This window comes from Aulonocara stuartgranti, assembly GCF_965226115.1.
Source record: "Aulonocara stuartgranti genome assembly, chromosome: 1".
Lineage (NCBI taxonomy): Eukaryota > Metazoa > Chordata > Actinopteri > Cichliformes > Cichlidae > Aulonocara > Aulonocara stuartgranti.
The window spans coordinates 29,223,890-29,241,987 of record NC_138939.1 but is presented as its reverse complement, the minus strand read 5'-3'; the positions used below and the strand labels follow the sequence as shown (position 1 = coordinate 29,241,987).

The 18,098-nt window shown below is 39.3% G+C and overlaps 1 protein-coding gene across 3 annotated transcripts in view; it reads right to left on the bottom strand.

The window, feature by feature from the left end:
- map2k5 (mitogen-activated protein kinase kinase 5) overlaps positions 1-18,098 on the bottom strand; it is an 82,696-nt gene that overhangs the window by 38,483 nt on the left and 26,115 nt on the right. For all 3 annotated transcript variants that reach the window (XM_082531531.1, XM_082531533.1, XM_082531532.1), the window contains exons 5-13: positions 12,201-12,270; positions 11,397-11,437; positions 10,022-10,089; positions 9,866-9,914; positions 8,302-8,366; positions 2,548-2,587; positions 2,339-2,407; positions 1,762-1,843; positions 746-807 (exon numbers count right to left, since the gene is read on the bottom strand). In XM_082531531.1, coding sequence (XP_082387657.1) covers positions 746-807; positions 1,762-1,843; positions 2,339-2,407; positions 2,548-2,587; positions 8,302-8,366; positions 9,866-9,914; positions 10,022-10,089; positions 11,397-11,437; positions 12,201-12,270 — 546 coding nt within the window. The remainder of the gene's footprint in view (positions 1-745; positions 808-1,761; positions 1,844-2,338; positions 2,408-2,547; positions 2,588-8,301; positions 8,367-9,865; positions 9,915-10,021; positions 10,090-11,396; positions 11,438-12,200; positions 12,271-18,098) is intronic.

The window sequence follows — 18,098 nt, the reverse complement described above, 5'->3', positions numbered from 1 at the left end:
GGGCCACAACTTTGAAACATATGTGCTATAGAGGGTCGACAGCGCTATCTTAAAAAGTACAAGAAGTTCTTGACAATGACAATAAAATAAATACTACTACTATACTAAGTACAAATTAACCGTCTCCCTAGGGCTTTGCCATAACATATTATATATGCTTAGATATGTATATACACAATTTGTTGATGCTATACTTTTTATACATGTCAACATATATAACTCCTTTAGTATTGGTAGTATAACTGTAATTTTGTAATTTGCTTCAGTTCAGTTTTATTCATGTAGTGCCAAATCACAACAACAACAGTCACTTCAAAGCACTTTATACTTTACGATAAAACCCCTACAATAATACAAAGAAAACCCAGCAATCAGAGCAATCACTTGGCAACAGCGGGAAGGAAAAACTCCCTTTTAACAGGTAGAAACCTCTGGAAGAACCAGGCTAACAGAGGGGCAATAAAAAGTCCTGAATTTTGACTTCACTATTTAAAATATTGTATATTTATATTATATTAGACAATTGTTTAGCCTCTATTCATCGGCAATTTGAAAAAATGTTTTTAATGCTGCACCAAATCCCTTTAAACCAACTTTTATCTGATTGGCTGATTTCTTGCAAACAGAAAGTTTGAATAGCAGGTAGGTGGGGTCTGTTGTGCTCGCAGCTAGAGCTCTGTATATGGAGTAAAAAAAGGTTTTAACTTTACAGCAGGGAAACTCTGCATACTTTATGAACACTTACCGCCACAGCAATCCTTCCAAGCACGTGCTCTGGAATTCTTTTGTAGACGTCCAATGAGCCACCTGCACAACACAGATTTCCCCATTGACACAGGTTAGTCAGTGTCAATGTATGCATGTATAAGTGTATGTGCGTATGTATATTTAGAGCGTTACAGTAATACAGACATGTTGCACAATTCAGATTAAAAAAAAAATGAAGAAATGCTCATTTCATCTTAATCCAGGTTTTATATTACTTATCTAGCCCACAGATCCTGAACTGACATCATTGCCAAGAGAGCAATGCTGATCTACATATACACTGCAAAAAGTACACAAAACTAATTTAAATACATAAATAATCAATAAATAAAAATGAAATAATAAAAGTAATAATAATAATAGTAGTAGTAATAATACAAATAAAAGTCTAATCAGTCATTTTTTTATAACATCATCAAAACGCTACCCAGTTAATTTAAGATAAAGTGATACTGAGGATATCATCCAAGTATTCTGCAAAATTATAGCGACTATACACAATTATACCCAATCATCATTCAGTGTTTGCTATATGTGAACCGGTTTACATTTGTACACATACGTCCAGAAATTTCATGATGTTTCATGAACTAACAGAGTACTCAGAAGTTATACAGACTGCTGACAAGCTAGAAAATGTGTGAATCGAGGGAAATCACTGCATTAACACACATTTTGACAAACATATACAGCTTTCCCCCACCTCCCCCCAAAAAACAAAAAAACCCCACAGTTCTCCATCTCACACCAGTAAAGGCACACACAAATACACCTACAACTGCACTTAAGTCAAGATTTATCACGCCCTTGTAGCTTTTAGCACACAGGCATGCTAAACAACTTACAGCGATCAGACATTCTCTTGATCTGCAGAAGTGTAAATGGGTACACGGCAGAGAGAAAGAGGACTTTTCCCCCAAAGTCTCTTTTATACAACTGTAGCTAGCAAAGGGAAAAAAACAAGCTACTTGCTTAAGTCGCAAAGAAACTCACCGTCCATAAATTCTGTGCATATTGATATCCTGTTCTCTACAAAAAAGGCACTGAAGAAAGTGATGATGTAGGGAGAATCACACTGCAATTTAAGAGCACAGAAAATGTGATCATATAAGAGCATGCCAAAAATATTTATTCAGGATTACGAAAAAAATAAATAAATAAAAATAAATAAATTTGAAAAGAAAAAAAGAAAAATTATCAGGAATGAACTGCACAAAAGCTTTTTGTGATCAGATTTTAAGATTTCAGTCCATGATTCAAAAGCATCACTGCAGCATCCATTGCAAGTCTAACTGCTGAAAGAAGTACTACATTTATCATTTAATTACACAAACACACACACACAGACTATGTATATATTCTTTCTCAGATCACACACACATTTGTGTGCCTGTTCATTCATGTATCACTGATCCCTGGCTTAGTAAGTAAGACCAGAGGTGATAAATGGCATTTCATTAGTTAGACTCATGATTAATTAAAAATGTAGGTGCGGTACGACATCAGACATCAGTGGAGAAAAAAATGTTTTGGTGAAGAACAGGAGGCGAATTAGTCGTTCAAAACTAACCTTGTAGAGAATTTCTAATTCTGACATGATTTGCTTCTGTAACTCCACCGTGATATCCAGGGGAATGACCTGCAATCAGACAAGGGCGAGACAAAAGGGGCAGCAAAATTATAAACTCGACACCAACAAATTCCGCTGATGTTTCAAAGGGACGGACTAAATGAAAAAGTAAGCACTATGATCGTCATGTAAATGGAAGGAATTCTCACCTTGACAGCTAAAACCCGTTTGCCGTGAACGTGGTACGCTCTGGATGGGTCAAAAGAGAAGACAATAAGGTTAAAACAAAACTGAAAAAAGGGAATGCCGTCTCAGACAGTAATATGTTGTTACTTTTTATTTAATGAACTTACAAAATGAAAGAAATATGGCATTTATACAAGTTTGAGCACCCTCGTTACTCAGTATTTAATAAACCTGCCTCATACAAATAGTCCCATATTCACCCCTTATGAATAAGGGAGCAGCTGAAAGTAGCTTCTTATTCTTCTACAGCATTTTTCATAGAGTCTCAATGATGTTCATATCTGGTGAATGTGAGGGCCATACTTTGCTCATAAATTCATATTTTGCCATTAAAGTTTACTCCCTTTAACACTTCTATTACATGAAGCTGCTCTAGACTCTGTTCTGAAACAAAAACATGCAACACTATCTGATTAAAACCACCACAAGCTGTGATGATGCGAGTAATGCTACAGTTAGTTCAATAATGTTTTATTGACCAAAAGAACTGACTATAAATCATCCACATCGGACTTTTTGAGCAGAGTCTAAACCAGACTGACAAAATCCTGCTGTTATTTCTCTTCAAGGTCAGAGAGCATCACGCAAAACCTGATGCAGTCAGCCTCTGTCTAGTTGCTCCAGACAGAGTTTTGAGTTGCAAGTAAAGCAGCAGCCACCGACCTGGCCCCATAATGATTTAATTATCAAACTCCTTAATGCCAAACATCGGCTTTAGTTACAGCCCTTGAAGGTGAGTTTACGGGACCGGTGACCTCTCAGCATACAATCCTCAAGGACAAATACTGTCCAACAGCTGTCAGGTGATGGGGATGAGCTGGCTTCAGTGTACGTCACACAGGCTGGTTAGCTCACAAACAGGCTTAGTAAATGTGATACCTGGCTATTCAACCGTCTGTGGGTCATCCAGAGAGAATGTGCATTGCACAAGGTGTGATTAATGTGTCTAAGATTGGAGGATCGCATTTCTCTTCGGACAGATACCTCTAAACTGTCCCAGGCCTTTAATTAATGGTACCTATTAGTGCCTTTCAGGTTTTTACCCACAGTTAGAGCTAACTTTGGCTCTGGCTTTCTGACTACAGCCATGCCACATTTCTCTTTTTCCCCTAATTAAAGACAAACTTCAGACATTTAAGTGATTGTCATTTATTTCAAGGTGTCCAGAGAAGAAACAGTAACCTCACATATTAAACAATTTATTAAATTCACTGATAGCTACAGGGTCTCAGCTTCTATGCCCTCCTTGAATCTACAGGTAGTAGAGTGAGTATTGCTTAAATAATCCTCTGAATTACTTGCAACTTCAATTTGTGTCAGGACCCATGACAAAGGTCTGCCATGAGCCAAATTTTACAGATAAAACAAGAAGGCCAGATTTTTTTTGTTGTTTTTTGTTAAATATTTTTTCCATTAGCTTCTTCTGATATCACACTGTCATTTCTTTTTGCCTCAAGACGGATACAGTGTTTAAGAATTTAAGCGTCATCTTTCTAGACCAGAGCTCTTTGAACACGAAGGCTGATAGCCTTGTTTTCATTTTGATGTCTCGGTCTTCCTTTAAGCTACAATCAATATCAGTTAAGCATGACTGCTGCTTCTTAATTAAGACAAAGATGTTAATTGAGGCAAGATTGCAGGGGTAGACATGTTAAATACTGACTGGGCAGGCTGTGTAAGTGTGGCAGCCTGAAAGGAGATTAAACCACGTCTTCACCGTGCTAAACAACTTATTGTTCTCACTGAGGAGGCTAAGAATGTTGAAAAACTGAACACTGCTTTTCAGGAATAAAGGAAGTACAAATTCTACAATGATCTTAACCTCAGCCAATTATGAAGCATAGCAAGCTATAAGCTGTTCTATGAAGTCTGGAAATATTGATGGACTTGCATGGTTTTGGAGGAAGAGCGGTCCTCTGCAAGTTATTTCCTTGTCATGCAAGTCTCAAGTTACAAACATCTCAACTATAGGAAACATCTGATGGCGGTTTCTGCAGCTAAAGGAGGCCACAAAAGAAACAGTGACTAGCTTCTTAATCTCCAAGTTTAAAGAAATGCATGTTCAGGGCATGTTTTAGGGGTGGAGATGCAATAGGACCTCTACTGCACTGAAGCTTTATTCTGAGGTTGTCCTTGACTGCCTCAGGGCCGAACATCCCTGTATGAGTTACAGTGACAGGCTTGTGACAGCAGGAGACATGGGGACAAGGTTACATAGCCACCCCCTGCCACTTCCCCCTGATCTGACCCCAGTAAACGTGCCCCATTGCCTGGATCTTATTTACACTCTAGCTCGCTCTGTAATAAAAGCTTCATCATGCAGTATTCATAGGGCCTCTCTCTATGTCTCTGAAGTTGGGGCCGTGGGTTAGAGATCGGCCTCCTGGATCAGGGCTAACGTGCTATGCTTACACTGCCACATGGACGACGAGCTGCCTTTCTCTCTCCCTGACTCCCTCACCTGATACTGCTTTCACCGGTCACCCAAGTGCCACAGACTGACAGAAACCCAAACACAGAGACATAAAAGGCTCCCTAATAATCCAAAACATTATGAGCAGAAATCCAGAGTTCAAATAAAAAGCGTTTAAAGGTTTCTTTACCACTGTATGAAAAACGCTCAATATTTTTGTGAACAGGCCTCTTGTGGATGAAACAGATATAGATGTGCATTAATGAGACCCAAGTTAGCTTAACAGGTCTTCATATACAAATATCAAAAACCATAACTCATCTAAATTATATTCACCACTTCAAAATCAGCCTTGTACATTGCTCCATAGAAGTCCTGGGCTGAGCACATGCACAAAGTACGCAGGCAACCCATTAAGTTGAATTTGATTTTAGGACAGAGGATGTGATGATAGGAAGCTAAACCTGAAGGAAGGTTAGGCGATGAGTGAGAAATGTATTGGTATAGTCAAAAAGTACGCCTGTGCTTTTAATGTGCAGTAGGTCCGGGTATGATTGCAGGCACTAAAGTTGAGGTCAAATGCGGGAAATTATCCGATTTAGATGATTCAGGAAGTTATAGCACGACCAACAGTCTGATCCTCACCTTGAATGCTTAAAAAGAGTGTTGAGCACACTTTATGAGCCACTGTTGACTCCTCCAATGGATACTGCCATTTGGTCTTTGGATCAACATCCTCAACATTAAGATTGGTGCAAAAGGTGCTATTTATTCTCAAGCAGAGATGGGCAGTAACGCGTAATCCAATTACTTTTTTCAAGTAACGAGTAAAGTAAGAGATTACTATTGCAAAAAAAGGCAATTCGATTATCGTTACTTTCCCGTAAGCACGCTGCGTTAGGGCGTTACTAAAACCGTGATTTTTTTTGCAAGAGTGTCTCGTGACAGTGACGTAAGCGAGTGCGACGTTCGTGGCAACAGATCAACAATGGATAATATAACGAGTGCGGGAGAGCATATGACCGTGCAGCGTTTAAAGCGAGGAAATACTGACGTTACTTTGAGTTTGATTCCGTAAAAAGTGACAAAAACATTAGCGTCCGCTGCTCACTGTGTGGGAAGAAAACTTCTTTTTACAACGAAAAACCCCCTAAACGTCCGAGCAAGCACCGAGTACGCTGCCACGGAAATGTGAAATTCACAGAGAAACTGCTGGATCCTTCCACTGTCCGCTGCGACACACCTGCACCAGGGCAAACCTCCGCCTTTTATTTTATATGCTGGAATATGCAGAAAATAGGTTTAAATAGCTTTATTTGACCAACACTGTTCTCAAGTTTGGTAAAAATGCAGATCAAGTGTTTAGAGTGGGACATCCATGTATCACACCAAACACTGCAGCATAGCTGGAAACAGTTTCACTCAGAGAAGGCTTGAGCATTTATGGGTGAAGTTATCCATCCCCAAAATGTATACCTGTTAAGGCTCTAGTTCTTACCCATCACTGCACAAATTCATATATTGGACCAAATTTAATAAAGGAAACAAAAAATTGAAAAAAAAAGACACATATATGGAAACACAATGCCTCTGGTTCTTCAGACAACTAGAAAATCTAAGAGCAATCAACCAGTGAAGCACAGCCATTTGAAACGCAATGATCAATATAAAGGAAAAATAAAATCAATGGAGAAAATGGGCTGAGACACTAAAGGAGCAGCCGTGGATGTCTAAGTAGATGTCACCACAGCCAGGCAAATGTGCTTCTTTTAATTGCACCGCCACGAGTCACAAGTACAGCCTGTGTGTCCTTGTTATTGTATTTATAAGGCGTAGAGTCAGTAGGAGTGGCGGACAAGATGGACTTCTGAAAGAGTGTGTAATAAAAAACAAAGGCTGACATTGATGGATGGTTAGGTCAGTATGTGGCTATGGAGAGCTGAGATGTTGGTAACATCCAATTGAGTCTAAATGGCTCTAGGTCATAAATGGGCTAAGAGGTTAAAAGGTGGGGAGCTTATCGTAGTGCTCTTCACAAGTGATAGGCCCAATATAAGCTGGAATGAACAGCAGGTCCTGAAGAGGGCACAGCATCGCCTCATTTCTATGTCACAAAATTTGCTAAATGGAATTAGCATCACACATAGTAAAGATGGCATGAGAGTGAGCGGTCAACATGCACATTTTTCAGTACACTTGGTTTCCTTTGCTTGTCTAAATGATTCTGACCTGCAAAAGTATCTGTCAAATAATTAAAGCATGTTCATTAAATACTAATGAAAGCCAAATTAAAATTAGATAAACACATAAATAGAACACAAATAACAAACATTACTTGTTTTGTTTTTTCAAAATCGTCTCCTTTCAACCTTAGAAAGTTCAGCAGCATTGCATATAGATTTTTTGCTGGGCTAAATTGACTGAAAAGTTGTTGGGTTTGCAGTATTGGCCTTCCCCTGTGCAGTGTAACCACTTCTGGTGCCAAACTGATGAACAATCTTATTCTATGACAACTATAAGAAACTGCAGCTTTATAAATATATATATTAAAAAAAAAAACCTCAAAAATCATAAAAGAGTAAAAGGTGTTTGGAAAGAAAAGGATGAAGAAATAAAAAAGATAGACGTTTGGATTTGTTGGACTATCAGAAGCAGAGCACTCCGTCAAGCCAAGGTTAGTCTGAGCAGTGATCAATACTTCAATCTCAATAAAACAGCTCAATAGCTGAGGATTGATGGGAAAGAGAAAGCACAAGGTAGGGGAAAGAAAGATAGAAGGAGCGACACAAATGCCAACCTTGTCACAACGTTATCAGGTCAGTCATACATTTGTCTAGCCAGAAAGGATGGAAGTCTTCTTGGTGGTAGGTTATGTGCTTTACTATAGGCCAATTAAGTCAATAGCTGTCATACCTTACAGCCCCAAATCGATATCATATATGTTTGCAACCTTCAACCCAGAATAAAAAAAAAAAAATGAAGGTACAGATGAAAATCAGCCTGACAGATGCCCCACCAAACAGTGAGTGATAGATGGAGACACAATTGAACAGAAAGAGTGCTGTGAGGAATGAAACCCCTTCACACAAAATGCAGTTTTGAGTCCTATTTTGTTAGAAAAAGTGGACAGAAAAATGATAGAAGTCACACTCAATCTAAAAGTACCCACTCTTGTTGAATATCTGCCAGGTACAGTTTTTTCAGGCTTACTGAATGCACCATAATCTCTTCAGTGTCACTATCCATTACAGTGCTTTGGCCTTGCAATGCTGGTGCCTCATCGTGAGAGCCAACAAACACTTACTTGTAAACTGTGCCTCCATTTCCATGGCCAAGTTGCTCCTGATAGTGGATATCTTGGGCATTTATCTGCAGAGAAGGAAACACACCCAGGATTACACTGATTGTAAGTGGATGTTATAACATGAGAAGCAATACAACCGCTGAATTACATGTGTAACTAAACTGGCAGAGAGACAGAGATGTGAGCACGTGAGGGAGATGGGACTGCACTGTAATTGAAGGCTATAAACAAGACAAGAATTCAGGTCAGTCCAAGTTCAGCGACGTAAGGAGTGAAAAACAAAATAAGAGAAGGAGGAGAAGAGATCAATACAAGGTTTTGCTGTCCAATTTAAAACAAAGAAACAATACTGTGTTTGGGCGAGTGGGACGCTGAATGTTGTAGGATTTAATGATGAGTTGTTTTCAATCATTTCATAATTTATTCATTTTTTTAAGTCAGGGTGTGATCATGTAGCTTCCTCCTCTTGTACATTTTGTAGATTTTTCCAACCAGGACGATGAAATAATTGATTGAGGCAAAGCTTATGTAAATATAAATATCAACTAAGCATTGAAGAAGGCAGAATAAAATCCATGAAAAAAAAGTAAGAGTTGTATGTTGTTGTTTTGTATAATATCAGCATACTTTTATGTAAGACAGCCATCATGTATTCAATTCATAAATACATTTTACAGTTCATTATGTAACGTTTGTCCTGGTCTAAGATTTTAGGGTGAAAATTACTCAAAACATCACTATTCAATATTAAAATATGTCCCTTAATAATGCAAAATAAAAATATAAAAGCAAAATAAATCCACTACACGTTTTGGTAACTACACAACTTAAAATTTGTGCCAAAAATACATTTTTTTATTTGTCATTATTTTTAAAAGTACTTTTATTTGCGTGTATAATTTTTTAATTAACAAAATAAAGTGAATATTTTTAATTTCTAATTATTGCCTCCGTTCAACATGACCTCAGTGTGTGTGATGTTCACTGAGGCTGCAGACTAACAATACATTAGTTTAAAAAGTTCCTTTATTTTGATATTTAGACTGTGGATGAGTACTGATAAGGGTCAGGCTGTGCAGTAAACATGTAAACATGCCTGCACACAACACGTGATAATGGACCCTCCCTAATTTAACCACAACTAATGTGATAGCAAGGTGAGAAGATGGAGGTAAAGAGAAATGATGGTTTCAATTCCAATTTTATTCATGCAGTGCCAAATCACAACAACTGTCACCTCAAGGCACTGTATATTTTAAGATAAAGACCCCACAGTAATACAGTGAAACCCCAACAATCAGGTAGAAACCAGGAAGGCTGTATGTCTAATTTTCTTCCTACATGATAGCCACTGTGTCTGAATGCATACACTAGTTACAGAGTCAGAGTGCGTGTGAGTGAGAAAGGAGAGAGCAAGTCTATATATTGGGTGCAGTCAGCGTGACGAGACAACATCCAAATACACACCCTGTATGACATGCCCACAGCCCCTCAGTAGGTCTCAGAGCAACAGCAGTAAGATTACAGGCTGGAATCGTACAGAAACCCCAAAGCACACACTAACCTGGCCATTTGTCAAGATCCTCTTCAGCTCTGCAGATGACTTTTTTAAGCTGGAGGACAGAAAACAGTATATCAGACTTCACCACATTTACCAACCAGAGGTTTAGTTGTTTATTCCAGGTAGTGTAACATGATCCTTGTGCCCCAGAAAGCTCACCTGTTGTTAGCTATAGAGTCTGGGACAGCGTGACTGCAGTCATTTGCTGGATTAGGCCTTGTATTAACCTGAAGGTGTGCAAAGACAGGCATAAGAATGTAAAAAAAAACACACACACACACACAAAAAAAAAAAACAGCACATGGTCACATGGACAATAAAACACAAGCCTCTCGTTTCAGCTTGTGAAGTCAATTGACTGTTTAAAAAAAAAAGAAAAAAAAAAGAGCCAAATGAAGAAGAAGAAAATTTTTATTTGCATAAAAGCACAGGAAGAAAGACAGCAAAAATCAGCTGGGAGAGTCCAGACGAAAACTTAAGACATTCCCATTTTCGTGCCTCGTGGGAGACTTTTTCTTTACATCTATTCATCTGCATCTATGTTTACTCCAAAGACCTCCAGGCTCAACCTAGATATGAACACAAAAGGAGAGACAAGACCCTTTAAAGGAGATACTAAAAATAGCATATTAATTGAGATCAAAAGGCCAATGCGTTGGGTCCACTAAAGCACAGGGAATGTCTCTTTAATTAGTGCCCAAGAAAACCTCATTTAAAAAGGCACACAGGGCTTCCCTCGGCCAATTACTTTTGTATTAAAGCAGGAGAAAAGCAGGGAAAGATTAGCAAAAGACTAAAGGTTTTCTGGAAAGAACATCGTATTCTCAAAACAGACTCTTGACCTTTAAAAAAAAAAAAACTGACTCGGTTCAGTAGCACTTCTCAAAGCTCCTCAGAGGATACATAAAGTAGTATTTGTGAGTGTGTGTGTGTGTGTGTGTGTGTGTGCGCGTGGGGGGTGGGGTGGGGTGATTTTATCATTGAAATGCAGATGGATATAATATGGATCATCTGGAGAGATGGAGGAGGTGTCAAGTCATTTAACCCATGGTAATTAGCAGTGAGTTTCAATAGCAACATATGCCTAACATAAAATGGGAAGGTCTGCGAGAGGCCATTTGGGGGCTTGTAATGACAATTTCATGGTTGAACAATGACATCTTCTTATTGCCCGATTTAGTTTTTTCTCTAACCAACGCTGACACTCTTTCTATCATAGGGAATGAGAGGATCATAATACTCTGGAGGGGAGATAACACCTTGTTCTTAAATGACTATCGCAGCATGAGAATCAAGAATACAGAGAGACGGATGGAAAAGCAGAGAGACAGGCCCTGCTACAGCCGCAGCCAGATATGCTAATGCATAAACATAGTCGAGGGGAGCAAGACAATGAGTGAAAGAGAAGGAGAGCCTTGACTTCAATTGACATTTCAATAAGTGGAACACAGCATTATCAATCCATTTGACTCAACTTCTCACCCTCCCCTCATTCTCTGTGTAAGGCAGCCGAAACAATTATTGAGATAGGTACCTTCAGGCCATGTATGTTCCGGATCCCTGGAGTCTTGCCGGCTGAAACAGTAATTGACTAGATTGTAGAACACATCACTGGGCCATTTACAAATGTGGTGAAAAGGAATCAGTTCTTCATGAAGGAAAAAAATGATGAAATGAGAGTTACTAAAAAATTAGTTGTGGACAAGAGAGTGATTGAGCTGTTGGTCTCTTGAGATGGTTGGTTGGTAGTTAGGTAGAAAGAAAACAATCACAGCGTTAGAGGAAAGAGGGGCAGATAGAGAGAGAAACAGAGTGAGCCAGAGAGCTAAAGGGAGACAATAAAATGTTTCATCACATCTCCCCTAGGGCCTGTTAGAGATTATGTATGTCTTTGAGCGTTGTGAAAACTAGCTGAAAATATAGCAAAACTATGTTATGAAAAGGCCCTCATTATGAAAACCAGTTTAGGAACAGAAACTGCACAATGCCAGAGATGCAGGCAAGGCTTAGCCTGAGCTGAACACAAGCATGCACTTTGAATGCCCTTGGAGCAAAAGAAATGTAGATTTATGAATGACATCCAACAACAAAGCCAGCCGCTGAATTTTAATGTTATCCAGAGGCTCCACTGTTACTCCTACTCACCAAATGCTCACATTTTTGTGAAAACAGCGCAGGTCATGTACACTAATTTTAGTAAAATAGGCGTTTACAAATAAAGTGTGAATATTTTTATATATTTAAATGGTGCTGGTGATTAATTGTCACCACGTTAATTACAAAGCAGCCGTTAGCATCGCCTAGCCCGTGATAAAAATAGAACATCTCACTTTTGTACCTCTTGGAAAAATCTGCAGAGGGTCCGGCAGCAGTCCATTCATGCGTTGTTCATTCATTGTGTTGCAGTACTAAAAGGGGAAAAGCAAATGACAAACAGTCGAGTGTGACACTAAATTGAAATGACTTTACATGCATTTAAGTTCACAGATAATATCTGTACAAGAATGTTATCAGCACACGACAGAGGTAGAAAAACCTTAAATTTGAAGATCTGACCCTACACTACATGGCCTAATTTTAGAGTATTACACACACACAAAATGTTTATTTAACTGCCACCAGAATTAATCCACAGTCTTTTGTAAAAGAACGTGAGCATGCTGTGCGGAAATCTGTTGCAGACGAGGACCAATGCCCTGTGGGCTTGTTCTGAAGGAGTGTAGCATTAACCCTTTTCTCCTCCAGGTCAACAGCTCACCAAACACTCATATCCTACAGGACTAACACGTGCATGCACGCACTCTGGAGCCTCTCGGTTGCTTGCCAAGGCAATGCAATAATTGATGTTTCCGTTAACCAAACCATCTGTTAAACCGCAAGTGTGTGTGAGCATGGGAGAGAGAGAGTGTGTGTGTGTGTTTACTTATGTGCGTTTTGTTAATGTCTTCTGCTTTTGCAGGGGTTGAGTTTGAGACGATGTCTTTATATTGTGCACACATACACAAGTTTATTGTAATTCATTTACAAACTAGTACTGAGTGATCGCAGCAAAATGTAAATGCTCTTTCACTGAGGAGGCAGGAGGGAGGACGATGGGCACGGCTTGGATTGGAATGGATCAGAATGGCTACCCATGTGGCACAGCTGTTATTAAAAGGCCTATTTATCACTGTCAGATCCCCTCCTCGCTCCTAGCCCTCTGCTTTCGCCCTCCAGCATTCTCAATAGGCCGCATCTGAACAATGGGTCTTAATAGCAAAAAAACATGGTGTGTGTGTGTGTTTGTGTGTGTGTTGGGGGGGGGGGGGGGGGGGGGAATTGGGGGTGTTCGGGCTTCACGTACCTTTAATTTTCCGCTCAGCTAGCTTATTGATTAAGGCTGCAATTACCACCTAATCTGTAGTAGGTGTGTTATTAAAAGACATTCTCCATTGTTGGCCAATAACTAAACAGTGTCCGATCCCAAATACCATCGCTCAGCCTTAAGGGACAAGCCAGAGTGCAAGAGAGAGAAAGTGTGAGTCTCATCATCATTAGCAGACCAAGAGCAAATGGGAATGGTGGAATTAGCGCCACTACCTCCAGGGGGAGCTGAGTGAGGAAGGGATGAGGTCACATGTTTTTTTGTTTTTTTTAAGCACCTGACATAGGCTGGTCTTTAACTTTGAACAGGGGGCGTCTGTCTTTCAAGGTGTCGAACAATGATTAGAAATGCCTGGAAGTCTAGCGGGTCTCGCAGGAGCATGTAGCAATCAATGTTCTTAGTGCTGGGGGATACTTCTCACAATAAATGCCCTCTGTAGACTGATGTTAATTAAGTGCTGAATTTGAGCATTAATTTTGCTCAGTAATCACGAGCGTGAATTTTTCGCAGGGCAATGTTAAAGCAAAGATCTTGAACAAGACAAAAAAAAAAAAAAGAAGAAGAAAGAAAGAAAGCAAACATCGTGCACTGACAGCGTATTTAAAAGCCTGATTATACATTTCCTAATAAAAATATACACACCCTCCCAAACGCACACACACAGACACACACAAAGCAACCGTGAAGAAACTGAATTATCCCACATTTCACCTAACATGCTGCTTCCCTTAATTCCTATTAATTTCATATAATGGCTGTCTGCTCACCTGGAATTAATAACACTCAAGCAAAAACCCACTAGTCTCCACGGAGGCCAAAAGGCAGCAAACAACAGGGAAAAAAAAACCCTAAATACAAATGCAATCCAGAGCTGAAATGCATAACACTTGCATAAAACATTCAAAGTACACGGCTAGCGTAAATTATAGTCTAGTGAGCCCAGTATTTCCAGGTGATCAGCAGCTTTTTGTACAGCTGGCAGTCCCATGAGTAGAAAGCCATTATGAGGCTCCGAGATTTGTTTGCCAAAAATTCACTGAACAAATGGGGTCTGAAATCTGTGGGAAAAGCTGTGCACTGTTGTGGATACTTAATATTTCTATTGGGTGCTGTAGAAAGAGGCAGGGGTCAGTCATAAATTTATATACACCTAAGGCATGTCAGAATAAAGACAAAAAGTGTAACTGCCAGCAAAAACAATACACGTTTCAATGTTTCTTTAACAAAATATCAATTTTTTCATTTCATTTTCATTTCATCTGCAACAAATTACAAGGAACTCAAGGTTTTTGGACATGCATTTTTTCAGACAAATAAAAATGCAATAAAAACAAACCACAGTGTCGGCCTAATTTTATCTAACAAGTAAAACAAGTCTGCACGGTTCTGTAATTAATTGCGATATTTTCCATGTAACATACAACTAAACATTTAGCCCATGATAAATGACAACTTTTCTTTTTTGTTGAAATCACAGACGTATGACTTCTTGGGCTGACATCAAAATAGAAACAACCAAAATTTACATAGAAATTAAGAGTCTCTAATGTTAATGCAAGTTCGTGGTTTTAATGGAGCAAGACAGAATTATTACAAAAAAGTATTTAATCCCCTTCAACCCAGCCAGAATTACACCTCCTACAGACTGGCTGTGTGCACACACAGACATATAATGAAAGAAATATAAAAAATGACCATCAAGTCAACGTTGGTCAGCATCATGGAAGTCTGAAGCTGCTGTGGAATTTTGTGGAAACCAAAATTGAGCTCTTTGGCATCGACCTACCGTGTCTGAAGAAAGAGAAATGTTGGGTATGACCCAAAGAACGACATCCCCAATGTCAAGCACGAAGGTGGAAACATTATGTCTTGGGGCTGTTTTTTTGTTAAGGGTAAAAGACAACTTCATCGCATCAAGATGACAACGGACGGGGCCATGCACCCTTAAACTCCTGGACGAGAATCTACTTCCCTGAAAACTGAAGATGGGTAGTGGGTGCTGGATGGGTCTTCCAGCATGACGATGACCACCAAGGCAACACATGAGTGGCTAAAGAAGAACCACATTATGGTCATGGAGTGACCTCGTCAATCTTCACACCTCAGTCCTACAGAAAATCTGTGGAGCGAGCTGAAGTTTTGAGTTGCCAGGAGGCAGCCAAGAAACCTACAGGATTTAGAGAGTTTCTGTAAAGAGGAGTGGGCAAAAGTCCCTCCTGAGATGTGTGCAAACCTGAAGACCAGCTACAAGAAACCTCTTACTGCTCTACTCTCCAACAAGGGTTTTTCTACCAAGTACTAAGTCCTGTTTTGCTTGGAGATCAAATGGTTTTTTCATTCAATGACATGCAAATCAGTTTAGAAGTTTTATGCAACAGGATTTTTTTTCTGGATTTTGGTTGAATTTTGGTCTCTCTCCATTAAAATTAAACTGCCATAAAAATTAGAGACTGTTGATTTCACTGTAAGTGAGCAAACGTACAAATTCAGCAGGAGATCAAATCATAATTTGTCCCACTGTAAACACTGCCCCTTTCTCAACCATTACTCCAGCTTTAACAGGACAGTGCACAGAACAACATCCGCTGGATCTGTGGAAAACAAAACTTGCTTAGGTCAAAGCCTTTTCCACGTCTGTCTAACAACACTTCTTGGCACAACATCTGTCTCTTTTTGCTTAATCACCCTGCTACCCTATGCTACTTAATGATTAAAAAGCAACCACAAGTGAATGCATGACAAAAATGGACAAAAAAAAAAAAAGAAGCAGGGAGTGTAAATTGTGCCTGTGGCTCTAGTAGCATCATTGTGAGCTGATGGGGGGTAAAAGACATCCACAGATGAAAGTAGATTTTGAACAACTCTGCAGCCCAGGGGGGCTGCTCTTTAATGAGGCAAAACTTTAAGTACTGAATAATAAATAATAAAAATTGACAGTTCATTTAGTTTACAGTGTACTTCATACAGAAAACCCATTACACGCCATTACTCTTACTGTCCGCGGCATGAACAGTAAGTATGGTCGAATATGAAAATATACTGCAGTATTTGAGGGAGCTGAAGGGGATGTGGGACGTGTCTGCATGTGTGCTGCTGAATATTGCCATAGGTTAACTGCTACTAGATGAGGCTATATGGCTTCAATTTCTTCATGTTATATTATAAATAACTACGTCAGTGGAGATTGCCATCAAATCAGCATCTTGCCGTCTCATGTTTTGCTACCTGAAGAATTGTGCTTCTCGTTCTAGGCCAAGTATTTTATAGTATTTGATGTAACTCACCAGATTGATGAGGTCATTTTGAATTCAACCAAGGCTTTGGTGGCTATCGAAGAACGCCTTTTAATTTAACATTAAAAACTTTGGTGTAGCATATTTAATACTAAAGGTTTTTTCAAACCATTCTTAAAATGACTTATTTACACCTTAAGTCCATGCGAGCTAGAAAGGTAAACACTCAAACTGAGAGTTCAGGATTGTTGAGGATTGACTGGGTCTAAGGTTTTGCTTAATAAAAAGAGAGGTGAGTGGCTTTATTATGGCGCTGAGCAAAGCACTTAAAAAATACAGAAAATCTGAACAACGTCCTTGTTACTGTGTCATGTCAATTTGACGTGCCTCAAAAGCTTTCCAAACGATACAATATACAAAACCCCAGACACTTAAATGGCTCTAAAAAGCTGCACAAAAAAAATTAACCAAAATAGTGCAGAACACATAAAGGAGGAGGACCTTTCAAAATGCTCAAATGTAGTTCAGACATGCTCTTGGCCAGGTCATCTAAACTGCACAAAGGATTGAATGTGAACAGTTTCTGTCAGAACTACTTTCCAATGAGGAATCGGCACACAGTAAGAATGCTACAATGCAGCAGCATAACTGGAAAACATAACCCTGGCATGTACAGTGCTGTGCAAAAGCCTTGATCAACCCCTCATTTCTTTATATTTTGCTAGGAAATTAGGAAATAGGTGCAGTGATTTATTGACACATGTGCAGACATACTTAGAAATACAGCATATGTATAGAGCTTGTATAATTCTAACAAGTCTGAAATTCAATATTTGGTGTGACCATATTTATTCTTAAACAGTGTGAATTCTCTTACACCAGGGGTCAGCAACCTTTAACACCCAAAAAGACATTTGGACGCAATTTCCATGCAAAAGAAAACACTGGAGCCGCAAGTACTTTTTGACATCTAAAATGAAGATAACACTGTATATATTGTTTTTTTTTACCTTTATGCTTTGTGTAAACAACTAAGGTGTTGCTTAAATCCATGAAGTGCTACAGAGAAAATTACATTTTATTCATGTAATTAACACATTTTGAACTCTTAAAGAAATATAACAAAAGGAAAGACACCCAGCTGAACTAAAATGACCCATGTAGCAAAGAAAAACTGTTGTGAGCCGCCGCCCTTAAATCACCTTTGGGCTTTTGGAGCCTTGACCTGACTTTTAAAAAAAAAATAATTGGAAAAAAAAGCACTACGCTGCTGAAAAATGAAAAATAGATATTTGCAAAATTCTGCCTAAATATGTATTTTACCTGGTTAATGTGTGTGGCGGGGCGTGGTCTGCAGCGACGCTGCACCTGAGCGGCACCCGCAATCGCGCCTCGCCGCCTTAACGTCTGTGCTATCTGTGCTGTTGTGTTGGTGTGTGTCGGGCTGTGAGCTGAAAAGCTACAGACGTCTGGGCTCTGGGGAGGCCAATCCATGACTGACTGTGTTCAATTGTGTGTTTTTCTGCGCAGTGGCAGTGTGTTTAGGATCATTGTCATGCTGAATAATAAAGCTGTTGCCAGGCACACACTTTCCAGATGAGATTGCATGGTGTATCAAAGTCTGGCCACACTTTTCTGC